Source organism: Elgaria multicarinata, chromosome 11, assembly GCF_023053635.1.
Source record: "Elgaria multicarinata webbii isolate HBS135686 ecotype San Diego chromosome 11, rElgMul1.1.pri, whole genome shotgun sequence".
NCBI lineage: Eukaryota > Metazoa > Chordata > Lepidosauria > Squamata > Anguidae > Elgaria > Elgaria multicarinata.
In genome coordinates, this window is record NC_086181.1 from 3,618,072 (window position 1) to 3,646,059 (window position 27,988).

The 27,988-nt window shown below is 44.4% G+C and overlaps 1 protein-coding gene across 1 annotated transcript; it reads right to left on the bottom strand.

The window, feature by feature from the left end:
• Positions 1–209: 209 nt before the first annotated feature.
• Positions 210–27,125, bottom strand: LOC134406065 (transcription factor CP2-like protein 1). The gene is made up of 15 exons (XM_063137314.1): positions 27,043–27,125; positions 24,020–24,174; positions 20,668–20,741; positions 18,657–18,762; positions 17,539–17,645; positions 16,384–16,536; positions 15,020–15,130; positions 12,539–12,636; positions 12,393–12,447; positions 9,282–9,375; positions 8,623–8,713; positions 4,395–4,477; positions 3,805–3,950; positions 1,705–1,756; positions 210–286 (listed from the first exon to the last, which is right to left on the bottom strand). Exons 1-15 carry the CDS (start codon positions 27,123–27,125, stop codon positions 249–251), a joined length of 1,446 nt encoding a protein of 481 aa, XP_062993384.1. The 3' UTR covers positions 210–248.
• Positions 27,126–27,988: the final 863 nt, after the last annotated feature.

The window sequence follows — 27,988 nt, forward strand, 5'->3', positions numbered from 1 at the left end:
GCAAATTTGAGAAGCAGGATAGAAAACTGGACAGGGTTGCTATGTTGCAATGTAGATGACTGTTACTACAAACAAAAAACAACTTGGTCCTTCCGTTCTGGATCTTGAAGAGTAGCCATGGGAAATTTTGAGTTCATTAGGATACAGTGATCTTGTGTTTTATTATGATGATTATTGTGTCTGCTTTTGCATCATTCTGATCCCCATCTTTTTGCAGGCCAGCAGTACATCTTCTAGAAGGTCCAAGTTTATTTTAGAACTAAGTGATAGCCTTCTGTGTTCTGCGCTGTAACAACACACAACAGAAGACAAACAAGTCACTTTTTCAAGTGTTATTCATACATGTGAATGGGGGAACCTTTCTGTATTGACTAGTGCCATCCCTGTGTCACTCAGCCCTGTTTCTCTAATTTACCAGGTGTTTTCGCCAAGGTGATCATTTCAAAGTGGGCTCTTTGGCTAGGCTCTGAGATTTTGTGGGCCCTTTTTGCAAGAACCAAACAATACCAAGGTACGCAAATTTTCTGCTCCTGTCCCAGTATTCTTCCAGTGAAACTGTTTGCCGCCATTTTAGATAGTTAATGTGCAGATTGCAGAATTGACTAAAGTGAGATGAGTGTGGTGAGGGCTGACAAAGGTCACCCAAATGATTCCATGTTAGAAGCTGGGCTTTTAAGGTAAATACCACCCTGTGCTCCAATATTAATTGGACTACAATGACCTGTATTTTAAAGCTGTAACCGTAACTGGGTATATAGTATATTTTTCTGCCCTTGTTAGGCCAGAAAGATCTTCAAAAGGGCTGCTCCGTTTAGGTCTCCCCTGTCTACCTCTATATGTACAAGATTCTACTTTTGACTTCAAAAACTCATTTTACAGGATGACAAATTCTAGAGGGGAAGCCATCTTTAGTCCGCTGCAGAAAAAAGAATTGAGTTTTCTGGCATCTTAAAGACTTAACATTTATGGTGGCTCTTCTTTGTGCCACCATAACTTTGGGTTTGTGCACTAGAACCCAATTTTTCAGATGTGCAGAGAGCTATACTAAGTTGGCAGGCCTATGCACGCGCACACATGATGCAGCAGCTAGTTAGGGGCCATGATGCGGTACCCTTCCTAAAGCTAAGCAGCCCTGAGATTGGTCCATGCTTGGATGAGAGACTATAAGAGCATTCTATGATGAACCCACTCCCCTTGAGTTCCATGATGGAAAGTGACCCTTTAAAACATTCCAGTTTATATCCCCACCCACTCTGCCCCATATACACATGCATAGGGTTGGATCCAGAATTTCCCACGAGCAAAACTCATGTTTAGACATTTGCCACTGGAGGAAAGAAGAGCATTTTTTGCTGATTCCCCTTCTTCCGTGCCCCCTGAAAAGGTGCTCTGAAAGGCTGGGGACCCTTCAGAACAGTGTGGGAGGTGACCTAGGGGCTGAAGGGGGAATCCACAAAACTAATCTCTCACAATCTCCCATAGTTGGACCTCTGCTGGATCTCTGTCCTTCTGTACATTGAACCCTTTCCATTTGTGGAACGGCCGCTCTGGCCCTAACCCAAAATAGATTCATACTTTGCCAACTGAGGCGAACACTTCAAGCATCTGCAAGTAGGCTGCAGTCCATGCAAGCTCATGCCACAATACATCTGTTAGTATTTTAGGCGCCACAAGACTGCAAATGTTACAGGGAAGCTTACCTACCTTTTGTTACAGCTGCTACAAAGCATGATTCATCTGGAAGATTTCTGACCATCTGTGACACAGCAGGACAGAACAACATAAGATTAGATTTCAGCCAGACTCAAACGTTACTGGTGGTGGTTGGTTTGCTTTTAAGTCAACTGGGAGCTGACAGGTTGGTTGGTTGGTTGGTTTTTAAAAAATCCACGGAGACCTCAATGACAGTGGCAATTTGATAATGATGAGTCAGAAGAAATGGTGGGCAGGCTTAAACCCCAATTGCACTGTGGGTATAACAGGTGCACATACAGAGAGAGGGAGATGGCTGGTGCTGGTGTTCATTTGGGGGGGAAAGCTTCATGAATGTTTTAGTTTGGTTTGCCCCAGAACTTGCTTTCAATACCAGGGTTTTCAGAAAAAGACCGCTTCTGAGTTTATGCAAAGTGCATTTTCTGAATAGCCAGTGTCTTTAGAGAGCTGGTATAGCACAGTGTCTAAATGTGTGAGCTGTGAACTAGGTAGTCTTGATTCAAATCTTGCCTGTGCCATGAGCTGACAAGAGCGACTTTAGGTAAGGCACTTCTCAGCCACAGCAATTACAGGACTGAGAAAAGGGTTACTGAGAACCAATAAAAATCATCCATAGCTATGGTGGTCCACTAGGAAAAAAATCCAAAAGCAAAAGTAGGATTTTGTGAGCCAACTAAAATGTCACAAAGTCATGAGCAAGCATTTGAGATCTCTAGTATTCTTGAGATCTCCCGAGGCAGAATGGGGCAGAAAAAGCTGGACATGGTGAACATGAAGCCCAGGTGTGCAGGGTTTTTTTAACAGTTAACTTGGAGTGCAGGAGGCATTAATTAGATTAGACCAGACTTCCCCAACCTGGTGCCTTCAAGATGTTTTGGACAACCCTTCTAATCCCTGATCGTTGCCTGTGCTAGCTGGGGCTGATGGGAGTTGTAATGCAAAACGTCTGGCAGGCACCAGATTGGGAAAGGCTAGATTACACAATAACCCCTTACAGAAGTAATTTGTTGAATGTGTGTAGGGGGTGCAGGGCACAGGTGCTAGTCGTGCTCCAACATCCTGTCAGCTCTGCCCTTTGCCTATTGAGAGCAATCTGTGCTCGTTCAACTGAGGTTCCTGATTTCATGGAGGATTCTAAGCATTTCTGGCTGTATGCGCATAGTTTTCAGGGGCGGAGCTGGTGGGGAACAGTGATGTTGGAGTAGGGCCCTGTTCCATGCGTTCCTTGAACGTGTAAAAAATAATTTCTAAAGGGTGCTTCTGCTAGATGCAAAACCGCTTTCAGGTTGCACCAAGGACTGCTGGGATAAAGAAACAATGGGGGCCATTCTGCCCATGTTGAAAAATAGAAAATCTCGGAGTCACTCAGACCTGTCTCCAGCATTAAGCAGAAGATGTGTCCCTGGCGAGGCAGAAAGCAGGAATAAGGGCAAGCGTGGTCTTCAGATTAGCAAAGCTTGTTGAACACTTGAGAATGCACTGTGGCATTATACTGACTCTGTGTTTGACACTCACACGTACACACATCTTCTACACTGGGAATTGGATGCCTCACTTGCTTAAGACATCTGATGCTAATGAACTCGTCCGCACAATCACTGTGAGTTAAACAAGCCATGGTGTCTTTTTAAAGCTGCAGCACATACCAGGCACCATTTGCCTAGTTAACTGCCCAGGCACAACTTGCCATGTCTGAACCCAGGCAGCATCATGGCTTGTGGGAGGGAAAAACAACCCATAGCCTGTTGTTGGTTTATTTGAGGATTGTTTCTACCTCAAACAAGCCACACTGCCTATGTCTTGACAACACAACTAGCCGGCCTGGGCAGGTGATTAGGCAAATGGTGCCCATCACATGTTGCAACTTAAACAAGCGACTGTGGCTTGTTTAATCCATGGTGATTGTACAAACCAACCCATTCACTGGTAAGCACCTCTTGTGGTGCATCAGCCTGGGCACAGTGTAGTTTGGATGGTGTGGGTTGATCTGATGGAGAGACAATCCTGCTTTCTTGCTCTATGATTCCATATCTCAGTGATCTGAAATCATGAGCCCAGGTTCTCCATTTCCAAAATAAGGTTCTTCCATACCTGATCACTGACAAGGATGTGGATTCCTGTAGGCCCCTGTCTGGAAACCTGCTGGATCTGATTGACTGGGAGGCTGAGCAGTTCTGCTAGTTTATTGGTAAGTTCAGTGGCAGTCAGTTCTTCCAAATACAACTCCTGATATATTGCTTTTGGTATTAGAAAAAAAATAAAATTGCTCACAAAAGTGGTATTGAAATACGTTCATTTTTAAAAAAAAGAACATTCATGCTTAATGCATACATCCAAATGTTCCCATCACTGGGTGTGTGGGAAGATTCTTTTAGCCTGTATTTCAATGCTTTGCTATATTGGTGTTCGTTTGTTTTTCATTTCAACTTTATTTATAACCCACTCTCGAAATCAATTTTCTAAGTAGCTCTTGTTAAAATAAACACCATACAAGATTAAATATTAAATAAAATACTCAAATTACACATCAGCGTTTAAAATGGACTGGAACAAGGTAAAAATTGGCAGTATCCATAATTTAAATGCCTTCTAGAATAAAAATATTTCCATGTTTTTACTGCCTGCATAGATGGAACCAGCTGGACCTCAGGGATCAATGGGATGGATTAAGTTTGACTTACCAGATGCTGGGCTGAGGGGGGCATCATTCCCACTTGTTTCCAGTTCCTTGGTCACATAAAGGATGAGACGAGGGTGCACACACCTGGGAAAAGGGAGGGAAGCCAGGTCAAGTTCTGTGGCATACCAAGCTGTGCAGTGGCTAAGGATCCAATGAAAAAAATCCCAGTCAAATCTCCCATCAGCCATGAACTCACAAAGGCTAGTGATACACTGCTGCTTATAGCGGTATTGAAGTGCATTGATAACTGTTGGGCCACAATCCACAGTCCATATACTGCTTCCGTTGTGTTATTCCCTGCTTTTTATTCCACATTCATAATGATTTGACACAAAGTATAGATCTGGCCTATGTAAGGCATAGCTGTAATAATAGGGGTATCAAGGTGTGTGTGTGTGTGTGTGTGAGAGAGAGAGAGAGAGAGAGAGAGAGAAGCTGAGTTCGGACAACACTTTCAGCAACAGAGGGGGGAATAGACCACTCACTACGTTATTTCGCCAGTACTCCCCACTCGCCCCCGCCCATTGCATGGCTGAAACTCCTGTCATCCAGCTGGCCATGGCTCTACCCTCCCTCCTCCCAGGGTTATCCCATCAGGCATTGCAAGTTCTGCCAGCTGTAGAGCGGCCAGGGCACTTTAGGCCACTCCTGCCGGAGAACTCTATGTCCTTCTGAAATAACACACACAACACAAAATCAGCAATGGAGCCTGCCATACGACATCATAACCAACAGGTCTCCAGATAAGCAATGGAGTAGCCCATTGTTTTTCTCCATTGCTTAATTCCAGAAATTAGCGCACTAAGTTGCTTGTTCCGCCCCACCCCCTCAGATGACACAATAAGCACCACAATGGATGGTTGACCCTTTACCACCACTACCCTGTTACTTATTGTGTCGTCTGAACCCAACCAGAGATTAAAACTCAGTTGTGGGACAGTCTGGCTGATGGAGAAGTGTTGGCAGGCATCAAAACTAGGGCTGTGCAAGCCTCGGACTCAGAAGTCCGAAGCACAGAGGCCATTTTATGGTGGATCCACCATTTTATTTATTTATTTATTTATATAGCACCATCAATGTGCATGGTGCTGTACAGAGTAAAACAGTAAATAGCAAGACCCTGCCGCATAGGCTTACATTCTAATAAAATCATAATAAAACAATAAGGAGGGGAAGAGAATGCAAACAGGCACAGGGTAGGGTAAACAGGCACTGGGTAGGGTAAAACTAACAGTATAAAGTCAGAACAAAATCAGGTTTTAAAAGCTTTATGACGTATCCACCATTTTCTTTCACAGGCCTGTGCTGGTAGGCCCCCATGCAGCTTACAACTCCCAGCATCCAGTGCATGGGAGGGCTGAACATACCAGGGCCTCACCGCCATTATTGCCTCCTCTTTGCTGCCACCATTGATTGCCTCCTCCTTGGCGTGATCACTGGCTTCCCTGTGAGATCGCGTGCAGATCCAGCATAAAATGGCCTGCATGCTTTGGATTTCTGAGGTTGAAGCCTGAGGCTAGCACAGCACTAATCAAAACCTCTAACCAGGCTGGAAGGCCAGGCTCAGGGTTCTTTGTAGAAAGATTTAGCAGAGTTCTCCTCAAAGTAGAGATCCTTGTGATATATGGCGGGATATAAATGTTTTAATAAAATTAAGTATAGGCTGACCTTTATGGCAGGATGGGAAGGAGCTGTATTAGGCTGCATGAAAAGGTTATGGATAAGATACATGAAACTGCAGCCATCTGGCCTTGCTTTGAATACAAAGGTAGTTTATATCCTTTACATTCAGCATGTGAGTTAGAGGGGGAGGGGGGAGAAAGCCACAATACTTATTTCCTGAATTATCCATTCTGGTGGAGGGCACAGGGGAAATTACTGCTCAAAACCACTTAGATTGGAAGCTCTTTGGGGGCAGCAACTTGTTCTACTCACAAAATTACTCATTAAAATGCCAGGTATATTAATGGCACTACATAAATAATGTAATTTCCTCCATTAGTGGTCTCACTCAGTTAATTTATAAAGGGGAAGTTCCAAATTTTCACTTCTTCAAGACCATATTTTTAACTGGGGGTTCTATCTGAATGAGAGGAAGGGTGAAAATTGTAGTTGGGATGACAGGACTTGCCTCCCCACCCCCCCCACCCCAATTGCCTGCCTTCATTCCACACCTCTTCCTTTTGGATTATTGTCAAAGCCTGGTTGAAGCAGGAGATGGCGAAGAGACAGTGCCGTGAGGATGCATCACCCTGCACCCCAATCCCCAACACTTGGTTTCTTGGCCACACTGTGTGACACAATGGAACCTTGGGCACTGGCCGTCGTAGAGCGCTTCCCCCCCCAACGGTTGCCTGGCCCAGGCTTTGAGAGGAACCGACAAACTGAGCCCCTGGCATTCAAAATGGGAGTTGCAGGTTGTTTGCTGAAGGAATTGAAGTTCGTGGGAGAGCTTAAACCAGTAACAACTTCACATATAGGTCAGTGACTGCATATAACTCATCACTATTTTTGTTTGATATTCTGGGGCCATTTGCACCCCTATGCACATTGAGGAGGAAGGGGAGTTTGAAGTAACTCTTGATCTATGAGTTATATTGATCTTCGGCTATTGGGTGGTATAAAAATGCAATAAATAAATAAAATAAAAATACTAGGTCAAGGAAAGAGAGAGCCACGGGTAAAGGAGTTGTTTGCCTCAGTAGAGGAGCCAGGATCAACCCTATAAAAACAAGTGCTATTACATGAATGGCAGTAGTAAGATTGCAGGGATAGGCAGAGGAAGAAGCAGGCCACAATCTGAGCTGGGATGCACCAGAGCTGAGCCCCAGAACGTGTTTGCCACTCACCTGCTACTGAAACCAAACTACTGACTTAAAGCAACTGTGTGCTTCCTGTTATGCAAATAGTAGCCAGGCAAGGCCTGAGCAGCAACAGGGCCCTGGGGCAGCTGTGGGGCTAGCATAATTACCCTTGCCACTGCAGTTTGTTGTGACATCTGAACTTGGTCAGGGTGGGTTGTTGCCATGGTTAACAAAGCACCTACAACCTGTGGGCTATTTTGGGGTTCTGGGTGGTTTGTTAACCATGGCAACAACCCACCCTGCATCAGGTTTGCACATCACGCTAAACTGCGGTGCCTGCCCACCACAACTATGAAGTAGCAGATCCCCCTCCAGCACTTCCAAAGTCCTGACAGCTCACACAGACCAGGCCAAGCTAATCTAGCTTGCCTTTCTTCCCAGTGCTCAGCGGCAAATTTATTTTTTGTTTTGTTTCTTTAAAAAAGGATGGTATACCGGAGGCACTTGATCCTGCAGTGCTCAGGAAATCAGAAGGGCTTTGGATGCCATGGATGCAAAGCCACCTCCATCCTGCCCCCAGATCACACCATTTCAGGGCCAACCCCAAGTGGGAGTACTGCCAGCGACAGGTTGACATTTGCAGAGCTTTCTGCTGGTGTAACAGGACTTCCAGGGTGGACATGCCCCTCCCTTATCCTCTCTGCCGCTGGAGCATCATCTCTGCCCCATCCTTAGTCCCACCAGCCAGCGGAACTGGTGGTAACTATTGTCCTGCCTAAAATAAAGGCTCTGTGTTGAATCCATTTACTCTGGATCACCTACACTGGAGGAAGTGGACTTCTTTGCCCCCTCCTTTCCATGGCAGCCCCTCCAGCCCCCTGAAAATCCTGGACAGAGTCAGGAGACCCTGCTGAGTGCAGTAAGCTGTGGGGGCGGGTGTTCGGCAGAGGAACCTTCCTCTCACTGGAGGCAGATTCTCAATCCAACCCTTTGAGTTACATCAAACTATGACCATGATCCAGCCAAGGTTCAATACTTTTACATTCCATAGATTTCAATGAGAAAATTGAGTATGCACAATGAAAACCTTTTTGACTCTGGTTTCCTTTTCTCTTTATAGAATTTTGTGTGTGTGTACAGTACAAGTATGTTTACCTTGAAGTGAACCATTGAGCTCAATGGCTCTTACTCCCAGAGACTTGTGTATAAGATTGTAGTCTTTTATTATGTTGATACCTTTTATCAACTGTAAGCTGATAAAAGCTTCTGACTCTTCGTGACGTCATGGACCAGCCCACCCAGAGCTTTCTGTTGGCCGTCGCCACCCCTAGCTCCCCCAAGTTCGAGTCCGTCACCAAGTAGCATTTTAGCTGAGAGTTTTTAAAGTAACCCATAAGCCTGTTACCTGGGTTTCAAATTCCATACCTGGCCTTTAGAGCATTCGAGAGTCGGATTCCATCCGCCGTTCCACAAATCTGTACAAAATCAGTGCGTGAAAGCTTGAGCAAGTCAATGCCTAGAGGAAGAAGAACAGAGTGATGAATCGACTGGCAAAGCTATCTCTGTCCAGTATTTGCCCTGAAGTGTCTTCCTGGGACAGCAGCAAAATTAATTCTTTGGGTTCAAAACAGAATTGGCCAAATTTCCATTCTGATTATTTTGTTCTGATCCATTAGAATCAGAAAGTCGCACTCCCCAGTATGGTTGGAATTTATTTTTTCATATTTCTGAAGTATTAGGGCCTGGTACAACCCATTTTTTGTATTATTAATATAGCAACATGCTATGCAGAGTTACATAACCAAAAATATACAAGTCTTTGCCCCAAGAAGCTTGCACTTTAAATTCATCCATGCAAATATGTTTTATCTTGCCCTGCAATCTATTCATGAGTGTTATTTTTTTGTCAAAATTTAAAAAATGCCAGACCAAGAAAAATATTATTTTCCAAGCCTTAAAAAAATATACATTTCTTTTCCCACGTCTGATCTGGATGGCCAGAGAAAAACACTGCAAAATCGCAAGGAGGCGGTACACCCTCTGGTGAATGTATGGACAGTCCTGCAATGGAAGAGAAGCCTCACCTGTATAGCTGGCAAAAACCCGGGAGTAGTTGGAGAACCTGTTTTTATGCAGCCACTGTTGAGTTTCCAAGATGGAAGCACTTGGGCTCAGAACCTGAAGAAACAGACACATAGAGAAAGCAGCATCAGCTGCAACCCACAGGACACTGGGAATTTAGACACACCACCACCTGGCCATGAAGCCTCCCTAGCCAACCCCAAGTGGTCTTGGTTGACTTTAATATTCATGCCAAGGCTACCTTCTCAGGAGAGGCTCAAGGTTTCATAGCCACCATATAAACCATGATTCTGTCTCAGATAACATCTGGGCATATGGCATGACACACTTTGGGTCTGCTTTCTGTTCTGAATTAGAGAGAAATCTGTGAGTGTGGGAGCCAGTAATGACTCTGTTGGCTTGGCCAGTTCATTACCTGATCAGGTTTGAGCTTCAGGCTACCTGTAACCTCTGCAGGGGGGTAGTGAAATGAGTTTGAGCTGGGGGTTGGACTCGATGGCCTTATAGGCCCCTTACAGCTCTACTATTCTATGATGGCCCATCCCCAGAGACTAATGAATCCAAATGGACTTGTAAGGTCTCTTGGAGATTTTCCTACAGGCTTAACTGGTGATCCGCCTGAGGCCCTAATCTTTGCTTGGAATGAAGGCATGACCCAGGCTATGGGTACAATCACAAACATCCTCGAGCCCCATCATAAAGCATGTGGGCTTCCTGGTACTCTGAGGAGCTGAAGGCAATGAAACATCAGGGCTGACTATTAGAATGCAAATAGCAGAAAACTCTCAACGCATATGCTCAAAAACAGATAATCTAACTTATTCTGTAGTAGTGATGGTAGCAAAGAAATCTTACTTCTCCACTACCATTGCATCTGCTCAGTGTCATCCAACAGTGTTTTCAGATGGTTAAAGGCCTCAGGAATACAAAAGCTCCTGGGATGCTGCACCATCTGGCCTGCTTCGGTTGTCCAAATCTTGCTCTGGATCCAGAGTTTGAAGTGAGTTAGGCCGGGTCTGAAGCAGACTGAGGTGGATCAGGGCAGACTTAGAAGCTCTGAATCGGCCTCTGAAGTGGGTTGGGGAGTCCTTCCATAGCCCTACTAAGGATGCATTTGTTTGCTCTGGCTTCTCCTTAAGATGTGTTTTATAGGTACTAAACTGAAATGATTTTAGCTGCAAATATCTAAATATGTCTTGGTTTTGTTTTGTTGTATTTCATTGAGCTAATTCAAAAAGAAATGCTAGTTCTTATTATTGGTTAATTATGTTTGGAAGTTCATTCTTATTATTGTGAGTTGAGTTTATATTAACTGTTGGAAGCTGCCTTGAGAGGGGTTTTACCCTCTAAGACAGCTATAAATGTTTAAAACAAATGAATAAATATTCCACAGCAAAAATAAGATTTAGATCAAGGACTTCCTAGTTTACACTACTAGAGGTTGGTTCCCAAAGCAGCTGGGATTCCCTTTAATCCCAGATGGAGATGCTCTGGTTGTGGATATCTGCACTGGTGAGAGAAACCTCTCTGCACATGCTCAAGAATACTCTCATTATTATTACAATGTCTTAAGGGGGAGTCTTGGCCAGCTGCTTTTCATTTCTTATTCAATAATGTTTTGGACTACAAGCAATATGGCCAGTAAATCTGGAGGGCACCAGGCTGGCGGAGGCTGATTATCTTCTGCTCCATCCACTCAATCCTTGCCTAGTTTGCATGAATCTTTGGAATTTCACATTTTATTTTTTATATAAAAAAACCAAACCCTACAAAGTAAAACGAAGTATTGGAATTCTCCTACATTTTCTTGCTGTTGCTGGGAAAGCTGTGAGAAGGGATTTTAGAAGGAGAGTCCTCAGGCTCTGCTGCTCTGTTTCACGTGTAATCAATTCAGAGCCCAAGCGGAGGTGTTCAAGGTCGCCAGCGGTGTACTGGGAACACAAGGCCGTGGGAGCTGCAATCCTCAGGTTCTCTCCTCAACTCCATTAGGTAGATCTCTTGGCCAAGGCAACAGCCTTCAGTGCGCCATTTCAATTAAAAAAAAAATTGCTGGCTTAAATGAGCTGCCCTCAGTTATCTGTTTGGGGTGAACTTTCATAAGCATGGATGGACGTCCTTTTTACTTTTAGCGCCTGACATCAAAACCATATTTCGTCACTAGGTGGCACCATTACACTGTGTTTGGTAAGGTGAAGGGGAGATGCAAGCTGAATACAACTTTTGGCAGTCCCAGTAGGCAAACTTCCGGGCAGGTTGTGCCCTGTGGGTCAGGTCTGCCTGTCTCCCACATTGCTCCATTTAATGGCAGGAAACCCCTGCAATTTCGGGTAAACTCCTCACCTTGCCTTATGCTATTGGTAGCTTGCAAATCCCTATGCTAGAGCAGTGAACTTCAGGCTTTCTGTCTTCAGTGAACCCGTTGTGAACCGCCCAGAGCTTCAGCTATTAAGCGGTATAGAAATGAAAATTAATAATAATAATTTCTGCTATCAACTCATCAGCCAAGGTTTGCTGGGCACTTTGCGCACTCATTTCAGGCCCGTCAGGCCTCACTGCTGCTTGCTCCTTTAAACTGAAAGCATGATCTAGAACACCTTCCAGGCCTGCTGTTGCCTCCCATGGGGGCTCTCTTTCTGGGAGGTCAGGAGGTCTGATTAGTTGCCTCAGAACAACACTTGAAAACCACCATGTGAAACATCCAAAACATTTTGCTTTTGAAATAGAAGCTTAACAAATGCAAAATATTAGAAGATGCATATGGGATTTCTTATCTTTATTCTTGTGATGGGCCTGCAAGAAAGCAGATCTGTTGCTGCTCACCTTTTTTTAAAAAAAAAAAAAAAAATTATTGTTACATTTATGTCCTGCCTTTCCCCCTCTTGCAAGGAGCACAAGGCGCCATACATAATCCTCCTCCTCCTCCTCCTCTTCTTCATTTTATCCTCAGAAACACCCTGTGAGATAGGTTAGGGTGAGAGTCAGTGATTGGCCCAAAGTCACCAAGTGAGCTTCATGGCTGAGTGGGGATTAGAACCCAGATCTCCCAAGACTCAGTCCAATACTCTAACCAATCTACTGCACTGGCTCTCAGCCCCACATGCACCTTTTCTTACCTCTGCTGTGCTCTCTGACGAGCTGTCCAAGGGATAGCTGGGTGAGGAGCAGACCCTGCCAAGGAGAGTGGGAAAGCAGGTTAAGGCAGGGTTTCAAGGAATGGGGATCTGTGTGCTATTGCAGATGCTTGCTTTTCCCAGCTTACCTTTCAGGGGTCTGAAGCTTGAAGGGGTGCGGAGAGACAAGGCTGGGAGTGGCTGGAGGGCTGTGGATGTTGCTGGAAGCTTCTGGCCATGGGGCACACTGGAAAAAGGGGTAGGAGGAAATAGAACCAAGGGGAGAAGCTTTAGACCACAGAAATCACACTCACTAATCCCCAAGGACTTTTCCTTTGGCTATAACCCCTTTCGTGAAAGAGCAGAAGTCTTATGGAAGGGCTATGTATAGTCCATCATTACACTGTACAATTATAGAATGCTTTCAGGTTGGTTGGTTGGTTGGTTAGTTAGTTAGTGTTGTTGTTTTTAAAAAAGGCAAGCTTCATACCTTACAGATGTGAAGCTAAGCTTGAAATCATAGAATCATAGAATAGCAGAGTTGGAAGGGGTCTACAAGGCCATCGAGTCCAACCCCCTGCTCAATGCAGGAATCCACCCTAAAGCATCCTTGACAGATGCTTGTCCAGCTGCCTCTTGAATGCCTCTAGTGTGGGAGAGCCCACCACCTCCCTAGGTAACTGATTCCATTGTCGTACTGCTCTAACAGTCAGGAAGTTTTTCCTGATGTCCAGCTGGAATCTGGCTTCCTTTAACTTGAGCCCGTTATTCCGTGTCCTGCACTCTGGGAGGATCGAGAAGAGATCCTGGCCCTCCTCTGTGTGACAACCTTTTAAGTATTTGAAGAGTGCTATCATGTCTCCCCTCAATCTTCTCTTCTCCAGGCTAAACCTGCCCAGTTCTTTCAGTCTCTCTTCATAGGGCTTTGTTTCCAGACCCCTGATCATCCTGGTTGCCCTCCTCTGAACACGCTCCAGCTTGTCTGCGTCCTTCTTGAATTGTGGAGCCCAGAATTGGACGCAATACTCAAGATGAGGCCTAACCAGGGCCGAAGAGAAAGGAACCAGTACCTCACGCGATTTGGAAGCAATACTTCTATTAATGCAGCCCAAAATAGCATTTGCCTTTCTTGCAGCCATATCGCACTGTTGGCTCATATTCAGCTTGTGATCTACAACAATTCCAAGATCCTTCTCGTTTGTAGTATCGCTGAGCCAAGTATCCCCCATCTTGTAACTGTGCCTTTGGTTTCTATTTCCTAGATGTAGAACTTGGCATTCATCCCTATTAAATTAAATTCTGTTGTTTTCAACCCAGCACTCCAGCCTATCAAGATCACTTTGAATTTTTTTCCTGTGTTCCAGGGTATTAGCTATCCCACCCAATTTTGTGTCATCTGCAAATTTGATCAGCGTTCCCTGCACCTGCTCTGGGCAATGGCTGTTAAAACACCCAGAGTAGGGTTCTGACAAGGATCTCCATTCCAGTGGACACAGTCTGGGGCTTCAGTACCTTGCACAGTGCAGAACAAGTGAGAACAGTAAGAATTTGCCTATTCATGGTGCAAACTGATTTTGAAGAAAAAGAAAAGAACAGAGCAATGAGGTCTCCAGGATTTAGGGGGGCATTGAAAGGCACCTCTGTGGGGCCCCTGCACCTGGAAGAGGCAGAGTGTGTGAACAATAGCATCCAGAGATGGCTGAATAATTTGGGCAGAGAAATATAACTATAATCTTTTTAATCCCAAAGTTGCCGAGACAGATTTATGTTTGTTTTCACCTAAGAATAATTTTATTTCTTAAGAAAAGAACTGTAGTGTGATTTCCTAACTTCTCGTGCCTTAGACACACCTATCAAAATTCTGTCAGGAAGTGATTTGCTCTTTAATACAGGAGACTAGGTGTAATCTGCAAATCTGCATAAAATTTGCAAATGTTAATTGATGTATCAGAAAATTTAGAAATAATTACCAGGATTTATCTACATTTCACAGATGGCAAAGCCAGCCAATTAATTTCTCATTCAAATCATTTCAAATAAATTCTTCCATTCCTGCATACCCTGCACCAGATCATCCCAAATCAGTAGTAGTGCATCTAAAAGTAAAATTAATTTGCAATGGTGTGGAGGAAAAAATGCAAAAAAGAGAGTGGCTGGTAGGGTTTTTTGATGAGCTCTTTCACACATTCACACAGTTTGTTACAGGTCCTCCTTGTCAAAGGCACTGAAATAGAACCTCCATCTGTAGAGACAGCATGTCTATGAATATACAAGGTTAGGACTAAGACAACGTTGTGCACTTTTTAAACCTTTTCATTCCCTGAAACAGCCTTCCCTAACCTAGGAACAGATATAAAGGAAGATATAAACAATAGTGGTTACTTCCCCAACATGGTACCCTCTGATGTTTTGGACTTCAAGTCCCATCAGCCCCAGCAAGTGTGGCCAATGGTCAGGATGCTGGGAGTTGTGCTCCAAACCATCCGGAAGGCACCAGGTTAGAAAAGGCTGCCAAAATTGTTTAGCTGTCCTATACTGGATTCTGTATTGCCAAAATGAAAGCAAGCTTTCAAGTTACACTTGGCTCCTTAGCAGACTGGCTGTTGAAGTTGTAAAAAGACCACCTGTACCTCAGTCAGCATTGTGCTCTCATACGAAGGCTGGTATTTCTCACGTTCTTGAAGGGACTGCTTTTCAATCTTTTCCCTGTCTGTTTTTTGTTTCCGGTCTGCTCCTTTTGGCTGAAAAATACACACTTGCAATATATCAGATTTTCAAATACATCTACTGTGCATAAGAACATAAGAAGAGCCCTGATGCTGGATCAGACCAAGGGTCCATCTAGTCCAGCACTCTGTTCACACAGTGGCCAACCAGCCATCGGCCAGGGATGAACAAGCAGGACATGGTGCCACAGCACCCTCCCATCCATGTTCCCCAGCAACTGGTGCACACAGGCTTATTGCCTCGAATACTGGAGCTAGCACATAATCATCAGGGCTAGTGACCATTGATAGCCTTTGCCTCCAGGAATTTATCCAGCTCCCTTTTAAAGCCATCCAGATTGGCAGTTATCTCTTTATCTATAGATAGGACTTGGCTTCCTTCAATGTGCCTTCCTTCCTGGTAAGTGTGCACAGAATATAACTTAAGCCTCTGGGAGATGACCACAGAAAGTCACCAAAGAGTGAGGAAGACAGATTTAGGTTATCTCAGTGAGAACCTCATATTTTGATTAAGCCAGCTAATTTGATCTATCTACACTTGATTACAGTACATCTGATAACTGGCAACTGAATGTGTGAACTGGGCCCACTGAAAAGCCTTGTGTGATACAAAAGTTCTGTCTGTGGTGTTTGAAATTGGATGACCCTTTCACACATGGTTGAAGTCATCTGCTGCAGCAGCCATCAAGTGAAGAGGCGGACTAACCTCCGTTCCCTTCCATGTGTGCAATTTCTCTGCAGTTCACACATCTCATTTTGCAACAAATAAGAAGGACACTTAGCCATAATGTTTCTTGTCAGCTTCCTTCCAATAGCAATTTTCCACGAAAGATATAGATCACTCTCTAGGAAGCTCATGTGTGTGATAGAAAAAAGGAGTTGAATGATTGATGTCCATGGAAGTGAACACATCACCCAGGTAAGTGGTACGTCATGGGAATTTATCATGACCTGCGGGTGGAGGGCTGGCTTTGCTGTCTGCTTTTAATGACCTTTATCTCCTGCTCTGACACGTGGCCCTTCCCAAAGACTATTCAGATTCACACCCTCTTTATTAGGTGCTCCACAACAACTTCCAGCTTGTGCTTTTGTTGTGCCTTCTGCAGCAGCATATAGCCTAACTCACTTGCTTGAGTCAACTAGACCATGTACTCTTTTGCTCAATCGTACTTGCAGCACACCGTAGTAAGACTTCTACATGGAGAAGCCTGCTTGTGGAGAGGGAGCTGGGATTGACCACCTGGTCCTGCTAGGGAAGGCAGTGTTACCTTGAAGACTTTGATGAGGCAGCTGGCTGAGTGCAAGTGTTCCACATGTTCATCCTTCTCGTTGGACCTGAAGGTGTCCACCTGGATGCGAAATGGAACACCTTTCTCCCCACCGTTCTTGCGTAGTGTGAACTCAGTGCTAATGCAGTGGACCTGTTGCAGGAAAGGAAGGTGGAAAAGAGGCAAGCCATAGCAACTGGGAATAGTGGGAGTGGGGGCAAGAACTCATAAGAAGGACCCTGCTGGGTCAGACCAAAAGCCCATCTAGTCCAGCATTCTGTTCCCACAGTGGCCATCCAGATGCCTCCAGGAAGGAGAGGAGTGTGATCGCCCTCTCCCACTCTTGTTCCCCAGAAGCACGCTGCCTCTGATCCTGGAGGAAGCATAGAGCCACACTGACCGGTAACCACTGATAGCCTGATCCCCCATGAATTGGTGTAATCCGCTTTTAAAATTGTCCAGTGTGGTGGCCATCATGACATCTTGTGGTAGTGAGTTCCAGAAACAATGAAGTGCTATCACATCCAGAGCCTTCCCAAGACAACTTTGCTCAGTAATAAAGGCCAGTAATAAACAATGAGAAATGGTTCTCTTTTTCCAGTGTGAGCACTATTGTTTACGTAGCCAAAATGGCACCATCCCTGCACAAGAGGTGGAGCTCAGCAGCCATGGGGGAACTCTGAGGATTGCAGAAGCACAAAAAATATTGATGAGGGGAACCGCTCAGTGTGTGTGTTGGAAGGATCCCAAAAGAGCGCTGAGCATGTTCAGCGGCCATGGAAGGCTGGCTGGCTGGCTGGCTGGCTGTTGTGGGGAGGGGGCTGGAAATCGGGGTGGTGATGGTGGAATTGGCTGGAATCCTGAACAAGGCACACTCCACACTGCATTTTATTGCAGGTCCCACTTATACTCCTAGCACTATTGTGTTTAGATGCGTTCAACTATAATCCTCTTGTTATACACTTGCTAGAGGCACAAGGCCTTGGTTCAACGGTTCACGTTTAAAAAAAATCAGAGAAGAAAGAAGGTGGCAACTTTGCTTGGAAAATATGCAGGGAGCAAAACAGAGGTGGAGGGGATACAAGCAAATGGAAGAGATGGTCGTGGCAGAAGTCAAGCGCCCTGCCAGCAGGTTGCCCCATTTTGCTCACCTACCTGGACAAAAACAGATGTCCGCTTAGTTGGGTCCCACAGGAATTCCACGGTATTGAGCAAGGTAGGGTGGATATGGGGTTCAAGGATGCCAACAGACATGGGGATATCTGTAATAAGTCGGGGGGGGAGAGGGTGTCAGGTTTTCAGTGCAACCTTGCAACAGAAACAATAACTGAGACAGTATCAGTTTTTGGGGAGGCATGGAACTACCTCCCTGACCATGTACATGTTGCTGGCTGCCCCCTGCTTTTCTTCCCCCCGCCCCATCCTTCAAATCCCCTCTCCAAACCCAACTTTGTCATGGGGACTTTGGCTTAATAATCCTTTAGTCCAGGGGTGGAGAAGTTGCAGCCCTCTAGATTTTGTTAGACTCCAACTTCTATCAACCCCAGCCAGTATGGCCGATGGTCAGGGATGATGGGAGTTCCTGAGTATAGCCAAGTTGTGAGTCAACGTAACTACATTTTGCCAATGTTCTTCCACACGTGTTGTTTTCTCCATTTTTTCTTTTACATTGTAAGTTCCTTATGGGCAGGTTGCTGCCTGTATTTTCCTATGAAGCTCTCTCTGTAAGATACCACATACCTGGATAGTGTTCAATATGTGAATAAATAAAAATTAGAACCCCCTCTGCCAATTAAGCACAGAACTGGAAAAATATGGAGGCAGAAAAAGCGGAAAAGAGGAACTGGTGCTTGCAGATGATCAGAGAAGTGTTCTCCACAAAGGCTTGAGATGTCATGGAAGATGTGGAGGTGTTTCAGTGTATAAAAATATCTTGGGCCCTCTGCATGGGAAAACCACAGAAACAGTTCCCTGCTGATAGAACATACAGCTCTTCCCTAGGTCCGGCTCAGCATACTTCATTTCTACTGGACCTGAAATGGGTGTGTGTGTGTGGGGGGGTGGATTCTCAACCAAGCACTCCTAATTAGGAATTGCTTGGAAAAACACGTTCCCCGTTATTGATGTTTTTGAAGATTAGAGTTTTTAGAAGAAACAAGGTTTATAAGGTTTAAAGTGAGCATACCAGAAAACACTCTTAAGTCTCCATGTCAGTGCCCAAAGTTGGTGAATCCACACAGACCCTCACCCTTGAAAAAAATATAATTACTTACCAATATCCAGGATGCGGTCACCCGGCCGGTTCCACCTCCATCCTTCCAGTTGCTGGTGTTCTGTATACTGCAGTCTTCGGTCATGGAATACCACCCTGACCACACTCTGAAAGGGAAAAAAGAGGCATCCGAAATTTCCCTGGGCCCACTCCTCCCACTGAGGAAGTGCAACTCAAACTCACCATTGCTAAATCAAATGCAACTTTTGTGTCGCTTTCTCCTAAACTGCCCAGGTCCAAATGATCTCGTAATTAGGAATGTTGAAAACATTCTAGTAAGAAACACAGAAACTCTAAATACATTTGTTCTAGTAAATCCATGAGATGCCTGAACTCCCACGCTTGCACCGCTTCAGTTCTATTTCCCAGTGGAATAAGGGGGAGCTTTAAAAAAACCACCAGAAACAAAACACAACCAGGGACTTCCTGGTCAATGACAGACACTTGCAAAGAGCTGGCAGGAGAAAGCGAAGTCAAAGGGAAAGCAAGGAATGGCTAGTTAAGTAGTTTGCTAGTGGGGGAACTGCCAGCCGCTTTTATGAGGCAATGGAGGAGGAACTGGAAGATGAGAGTAGAGGCAGGGGCACCTCAGTCAGGATAATTGTATTGGCCTACCTTCAAGGGCACGTGGTCAAGACTGCTAAGACAATATATGTGAAATGCTGCAAAGATGTAATTGCCCTTCACCATTGCCCCTCAATGACAACCAGTAGTTCCCACTACACCAGCCACTGCTGCCCACTGGATAAATAGAAATATACAGTAACTACAAAGAGTGGAATGTTGGGATGTGCTGGGGTGGTGCTGCAGGATTCGAACCAGGAACACAGCAGATCAGGCACTGACTCTCATGTACAGAGCTGCTGGTAGTGAGGAAGAAACTGTAGAGAATTCCAACTGTGACATGCTTCAGAACAGCTCATAATACTCCTGATCTTGGGAAGTCAAGTGACACTAGAGGTCCAATCCAGTGCCTCTGGCTGATATCAAGGCTCGGAATTCTACTCCTTCCCACGCTCTGGGAAAGTTGTTACTGATAGAGGCTACCAGCTTCTTCTTTTTGGGCCACTAATATTGGGGCTGTCATGATAGGCATAATCTTTATGCTAATTAGGGATTGAAAGAGCAAGCTGTTATCACTATTATCATACACACATCAAACTGTGGTATGAGGATGTTACAGGGCTGTTGAAAGCATTACTGTGATCATGTATGAACACTGAAAGCACAATATAAACATGAAGTCTAGTAGTAGTAGTAGTAGTATCCGACTCCTTAACTTTGGGGCTTTTGGGGTTGTGCTATGAAAACACAGAACTGGGCTAGCTGGGCCAAATCACTGTATCACCCTGGTTAGCTTTTAACCTGAATAACAAAGAAGATTCCTCTCAGGGAGAATCCACAATCAAAGTGTGATGGGAATGTCCTTGTTCTGGTAACAGTCAACATCTGTGAGTTGAAGTGTTATTTTCTCTGAGCAAAGAGATTGTACATCTGGCTGTTCTGACAAGTGGCCGCACCTATTGTAGGGTGACCATATGAAAAGGAGGACAGGACTCCTGTATCTTTTTAACAGTTGCATAGAAAAGGGAATTTCAGCCGGTGTTATTTGTATGCATGTCACACCTGGTGAAATTATCTCTTCATCACAACAGTTAAAGCTGCAGGAGCTATACTGCAGCTATACTGTGACCAGGTTTAAAAGAGGGCAGGGCACCTGCAGCTTCAACTGTTGTGATGAAGAGGGAATTTCACCAGGTTCTCCATATATACAAATGAGACCTGCTGAAATTCCCTTTTCAATACAACTGTTAAAGATACAGGAGCCCGGTCCTCCTTTTCATAGGATCACCCTACCTATTGTCCATCTAAACAGTGGAACCCTTTAAAAATACCTTTGCCACATCCTGTGTAAATGAGTTCCATAGGTGGATTACACAGTGTGAGATGAAGCACCACTTGTATCCCAGATTTTTAAACATGCCGGTCCATTCTCCCTTCCCATCCCTCACCTTCAGCAGCTTGCGCCCCTCAGCAAACTCGCCCACCTTGGGGTTGCACAGCATCCGGACCTCATAGGACTGCCCTGGAAAAGAGCAGACTGTCAGGAACGAGATTGGTGAGTAAAAATCCAAATCACTCACATGGAGGTGCACAGACACGCACGCCTCTTGTCTCAAAGCATCTTTTGAGCATTTGCAATGGCCTGTCAAAAACCAATCTGGACCACATCCTGCACGTGACACCCTTGCACAACTAGAATTTAGAGTGATGGGGGGAGTCGTTGTCCCCACCTTTGAATGAAATAATATACAAATGACCACTAGAGTTAACCATGATCCAAGAGCTAAACGCTGAAATACTTTTAAAATAAACCAAATACCTTTAAAACATTCTGAACCGTTTAGAAAGCTTTAGCTTTGGGGCAGTATAGAGATGTAATAAATGAATAAATAAACAAAGCATGTTTACTCAGAAATAAATCCCACTACTATTTGTCTCTCAGAGATGGAAATATTTTCTGATGCTGAAATTCCCTCTTCAATACAACCATTGCAGATCTGGGCGATCTCCATCGCCGCCGCCGCTGCTGCTGCCGCCGCCACCTCCGCCTCCACCACCTCCACCTCCACCTGCAGGATCATCTTGGAGCAGGGATGGGCAACCTGCAGCCCTAGGGCCCTATGCAGCCCTTGTCCTGGTCTCAGAAACCCTCTGCAAACAAGGTTGCTCCTCCCTGCCTAGAAATATTCCAGTGGACTTGTTCACACCACATGCTAAGCCATGGACAAGCCACTAACCTGTTTGCAGCAAATGGTTAATGAGCATGTTTAAACCGGGGATTTTGCAAGGCATTTGACCTATCCTCTGTAATGCTCAGGGTAGGCAGAAATATGTTAAAGATGCCCATTTGCAAAGAAATAACCATACTAAAATCCAATCAAAGGTAGTCAAAGTCCTATCCTTTCTTCCAGAGGACATATTAAGTCTGTCACAGCAAGAACTACAGGAAAGCCTGTGACAGTTTAAGGACTGACAAATCCACTGTGGCCAGAGCTCACTTTTACAGGGAGCGTGTGCGTGCGTGCGTGTGCATGTGTGAAACAAAGCGAGGCTAAAAGGTCCCAGCAATGTCGGAGGGAATTGTGGGTGTGTCACAGCATTACGCAGAGCGCTGATGAATACCAGAGCCAGCCAGTGTGAGCATGAGCCTTTCCTAACCAGAAGCAGCGGTGATGAGTATTTTCCAGAGGGGGAGGCTGTGTGAAGCCTTTGGCAGCAAAAGCAACAAAGAGACTTGTGCCACCTCCAAGACTAACCAATTTATTCTGGCATAAGTTTTTGTCCACTTCATCAGATACTGGTGATCTGATAATGAATAAACATAGCAAGATCAGACGGGGGGGGGGGGGTAAATAAACACCTAAAGAAGGGCAGTGCTTTTTCTTCATTCCTTAAATAGCTGCATCTGAATCTCCTCAGGTTGCAGTTCTATACCCGCCTATCTGGGAGTAAGCCCCATTGACTTGCTTCTGAGGAGATATATGATCTACAGGCTGTCTGAAAGGGCAGGGAAGGAGTAAACGTCTATAAAACGATTGATTAATAACATGAATATTAATAAGTGGATGTTGGGAAATGGACAAATGATCTGCATGTTTACTCAGAAGTAATGTCCACGGAGTTCAATGGGACATTCCTAAGTAAGTGTCCACAGAATTTCAGCCTTTTCCCCATCTTTTTCTTTATTCGAGAAAAAATAATTAATGTTAAAATGAATTGGGTTAATAGAGCAGACCAATTGTTTATTTTGATTTCCCTAAAATTAAAATGGCTATAATATTGTGATATTTAGTGTCATCACAGCATTTTAATATTTATATGTTATCAAGTGAAAATGAATTTGCCCCCTGCCCCCACCCAAAGTTCTCTCGGCATGTTTTGATGGTACCTATTCTTCAACTACTTTCTGAATGAGTTGATATTTGGTGATTACTTAATATAGAGCATCAACATTTGACATGTGAACAGCTTATAGGTTTTTTTGTTTGTTTGTTTGTTTGTTTTGGTATGTGACAGTATCTGATAGTATTTTTTTTATATAATAGTTTTATGTTAGCTTGATTCATTCATTCATTCAGCCAATCAGTTAATGTCCCTGTTGAATAGGTGAAAACATCAGAATGAGCAACTGCCAAATTTTAACTCTGAGATTCAAAAGTCAAATTTCTAGATCAAGTTTTGACACTGAAATCAAAATTGGAAAATGTATTGAATTTTAAACTCCAGTTCAGTTCTAGTATAGTGCCTTTCATACATTAGGAACTTTACACAGATAAAACCCATTGTCCTTCTTTGTATATGTGCAACCTTTCTAAAACTCCAGCACATGGCTAGCAGCAGCATCTGAAAAAACCAGCCAAAGTAAAAAAAATAAAAAAAAGTTCTTACATTCTTTTACCATCTTAGGGCTTGTCTATACTGCTTGTTTACCCTGACCTAAATGTGCATATTCGCATTTCAGGACACATGACGTAGCCGTCCATTCACTGTAGCGCTGGGTTTTTAATATGATAGCATAGTCACATTCACGATTTACTGTGACTTTTAGATCATGTCCGAGTTTGCACTGCATTATGGTTCTGTGACGTCGGGGGAGTTAAATCGGGTTTTGACATGTGGGTGGAGCTTTGAGAGCAGGACAACATGATTGGCTGCTTTCCCACCTATCAGCTGCCTCGTTCCTTCACACCGTTTTGAGTTTGAAATCTCTGATTCTGCAGAGGGCGTTCAAACACTTTGCTTATGCCATGGTTGAATTCTTAGCCCCAAATGACATCCTTATGTGCTCCCCTGACTTGGATGGTAGATCAACTTTAGAAGGAGTCCTGAATGCAAAAAGCTTCTTAAAACAAAGAGGGGGAAATGGGCAGCCAGAGAAAGGAGATGCGTTCAGTCCCCCTCTCACATTCTCCTCTGCTGCCTCGTTCCTTCCCCTCCTCCCTGCTCCCAGTTTGTTTGTGATATGAATCTGCGGAGCTCCGCATATAAAATTTATAGCTTCTTTTGTCTCTACTCCGTAGCTTCGTATCATTGTATATGCATTCTACATTGTATAACTGTACTACAAAAAAAATCAGGTCATAAATCGGTGTTGCTGCTGCAGTGTGATGCTCTTTACCTACATTCGAATCAACGAAAAACCGTGTTTATATTTAGTGAGGAGAAATCCCATTGTCCTATAGATGGGGTAAAGCACCTGCTGCTTAGTGATCTAGCGAACATACCCTATGTTCCACCACCAGGGGGCGCCAACTAGGAAGGGATAGATCCATCTTTCAGGTAATCCACCACAGACCTTACCTTGGTTAAGATAGGTAAGGGTCTCCTCATGCTGTTTGACAGCCGGAGAGGTAACCGCACACAGAACATACTGGAAAGATGGACAGTGCTGTTCAGCTGATGTTGAGATGCTGTTCTGTTCCTCCTGTTTCAGGAAGGGCAATGCCAGGGGCTCCCTGCAGATAGCAAGAGAAGGTATGGACATGGGAGACTCAGGCAGTGTTCACAACCAAACACTTGTCTCACTCACAAGGTGGAAAATTCCTGCATGGATAGCATTTACACAAAGGAAACAACATGCAACTAAAAATATCAACCTGTGCTGATTGCACACATGTACTTGTGATGACTTGCTGCACATTCATGTGGGGTCTAAATGTTGTTGTTATACCCTTAAAGTGTATATCCATTTTCTAAGCACTGTCCAGATACTGAAAGATAATACAGACCTGGCCCACAAGCTCACTTTCTGATAGACAACCGTGAAAGGGGATATGTGGAGGGAAGAGGGAAGCAAGCGTGGGAGCAGCAGTCCTTTCTCTAGCTGATGGAGAAGGCCAGGTGGGTCTCCCTCGTGCCCTGACATTCTTCCTGGGGAGCAGAGGTGCTGCTGGTGGAAGAGGCCAGAACCTGCTGCCCTCCAGCTCTGCAGTCCCAGGACAACACATGATGGGATGCTGTAGTTATCTGACTTATGGCTGGCTGAATAGGTGTCAATTAGCTGCTAATTTCTCCATCCATGTGCTTGTGCTTCCTTGTGTGGAAAGCAATAAGACGTAAGGCAGTCCTTTGTTTCGTGCCTCTCTGATGTCCAGCATTTGAATGTTAAGTCTGCACAGGCTAGAGCCCACGTTTCATTTTAAAGTACCTGTTTTTCACGTTCTGTTCCATGCTGACATTATTCACAATCACTTTTCAAAAAGTATGCAAAGGTTACTAGACTACACATGAGCCCACCTGCCACTATGTACCTGTGTTAGTCATTAGTGGCAGATTAACTGTGCTGGGGGTGGGAGGAGGGGATCCAACTTTCTTCCAGGGTATGGAAGCTTCCTTGCCTCTTCTCCTAGTGGCATTTTAGCCAGACTGCCAGGTGAGTAGCTATGTACAGGCCTGATTCACATGGTATGATAACAGCTCTGCATATATTCATACAAGACCCCCTCTGTTTAGCCATATGGTTCAGTGGGGGCCAGTCATCGTCTTTCTACCTAACGTACTTCACGGAAATGTTCTGGATGCTGCACCCCTGATCATAGGCCACAGCTAGACCTAAGGTTTATCCTGGGATCATCCAGGGTTCGCCCCTGCCTGAGCACTGGATCCCCTGTGTGTCACCTAGATGAACAGGTTGGACCCCTGGACGATCCACGGATAAACCTTAGGTCTAGCTATGGCCTGAGTCTCTTGAAATGGCACCATTTCACCTGACAGTTGTGGCGTGTGGCTGCAAACGTGGACCTCAGCAGGCTCTATTGTCTTGCTCAGGGCTTGCACAATTGATGGTGCTATATAAATAAATAAATAATAATAATAATAATAATAATAATAATAATAATAATAATTGCACAAGGCACGCCCAGGTATATAGATGAGATGGAGAGGGGAGAGTTGGGTAGTGGTAGTGGTGGATGTGCTGCTGAGGTGACGGAGTAGTTTGCCAAGATGGCAAAAGGCGCAAAAGCAGGGTACCTCTAACTACCCGATGCTGGTGAGGGGAAAGGGAGACCAACGACAATGCTAGGCCACCCACACTGCTCATGAGCTTTCAGAGACATCCACTGGGCTGCTCTTGTGAGAACTACAATGCTGGACTAGATGAACTTTGGTCAAGGCAGTTTTTATATTCTAAGAGGCATCGGTAATAATAATATTTATTTATTTATTTATTACCCGCCTCCCCCTCTGGATCGAGGCGGGGAACAACAATAAATAAATTATAATACATAAAATTAGTTTAAAAAGCATATAAAACCAATACAATATTGAAATAACAATCACAACATCTTAAAATTCATCTGGGTAGGCCTGCCAGAAGAGACTAGTCTTTACAGATGTCTTAAACACAGAGAGAGCTTTATTAAGCTGACGAGTCTCCTCTGGCAGGCCATTCCACAGTCTGAATGGGGCGGCAGAAGAAATGGTCCTCTGGGTAATGGCTGTCAGCCTAGTTGTGGCTGACTGAACCCTTCCCAGAGGACCCGAGTATGTGGGGCAGACTATATGGGAGAAGACGATCCCACAGGTAGCCTGGACCCAAACCATGTAGGGCTTTAAAGGTAATAACCAACACTTCATACTTTGCCCATAAACTAATTGGAAGCCGGTGAAGTGATTTTAAAGTTGGTGTAATATGGTCACCCCTAGGTGCACTGGTGACCAACATGGCTGCCATATTTTGCACTAGTTGAAGTTTCTGGACTAGGCACAAAGGTAGGGTGACCCTATGAAAAGGAGGACCGGGCTCCTGTATCTTTAACAGTTGCGTAGAAAAGGGAAATGCAGCAGGTGTCACTTGTATATATGGAGAAACAGTTGAAATTCCCTTTTCATCACAACAGTTGATCACAACAGAGAGCTTGGCTATTGGGCGGTATAAAAATGTAATTAATTAATAAATAAATAAATAAACAGTTAAAGCTGCAGGAGCTATACTAGAGTGACCAGATTTAAAAGAGGGCAGGGCTCCTGCAACTTTAACTTTTGTGATGAAGAGGGAATTTCACCAGGTACCCCATATATACAAATGACACCTGCTGAAATTCCCTTTTCAATACAACTGTTAAAGATACAGGAGCCCAGTCCTCCTTTCCATAGGGTCACCCTACACAATCGTTGCCCTATGTAGAGCACATTGCAGAGGTCAAGACTCGAAGTTACCAGCGCATGCACTACTGTCTTTACGTAACCACCTAAACAACTGTAGCTTTTCTACGCATCCCTTCCTGAATAATTCTAAGCTTCTGTACAATCTTTTCACCTCCCAGGTCTCTGGCTGGTGGCATGGGTGGGAAGGAGAAGGCAGATAAAAGAAGACCTCTCACCTTATCAAATTGTTGCCGGAGCAAGGGTAGAGTTCTCCCGGGCTTGGCCAGTAATGATCAGGTTGGCTGTGCCAGAAAAGCATGACTGGTGAGTCCCAAAAAGATGAAAACCAGAAGCACGCATGGAAGGGGGGGGGAGATTCAACTCTGCAGCAGCTTGTTGCTGTTCTGGAGTGCAAGAACCACCCCTTTTCTTTTAATGCACCTGCCAACTAGGTGGGTGTGTGCAAGGCGAGATGTTGTCTGATTGGCTGTGAGTGAGATGCCTTGGATTACAGCCTTTTTACAATGTTTTCTCTCCTCAGGTTGACCAGACATATGGATTGCTCTTACATTCACTTGTTGTTGTTTTCCAGTGCCAAGGAATCTGGGTACATTATTTTACCCATAACTTTGTTAAAAAGCGACATGGGGGATGTTTGAGGAGGATGGAAGAAAAAAAGGGTAAAGCCCAGACAGGTAAAGATAGCTGGTGGATAAACTCCAACACCAAGTAAAATTGCTTGATTGGGTTTAGGATTTACAGGTGATGTTAGATAAATTACAAGTCTTATCTATAAATTCTGAACAATTTATCATTGCTTTAAAAAAAAAACCCACCATATAGACATTATGAAAATGAAATGAAATATAGGCAGAAATGTGGTAAATAAAACAATCACTAGTAATCAGTAATCTTTTTAATGCAGAGTTCCTTCTCAGAACATGAGAAGTAAATAGTTCTGAGAATGTGCAGAGTGCCTTCCCATTGCTAATGAATTACTACAACCAGCTTTTGCATATCTGGGAGTCATAGGAAGGGTTTTCCAGGTCAAATTATATGTCTGCCTAGCAGATTTGGACTCTGGTACATCTCCCTCCACAAACGAACTGCTACTTCTCAGCCAATCTTGACAGAAATGTATATTCAAACAATTTCAAAACTAGCGAAATCATATAGTTTCCA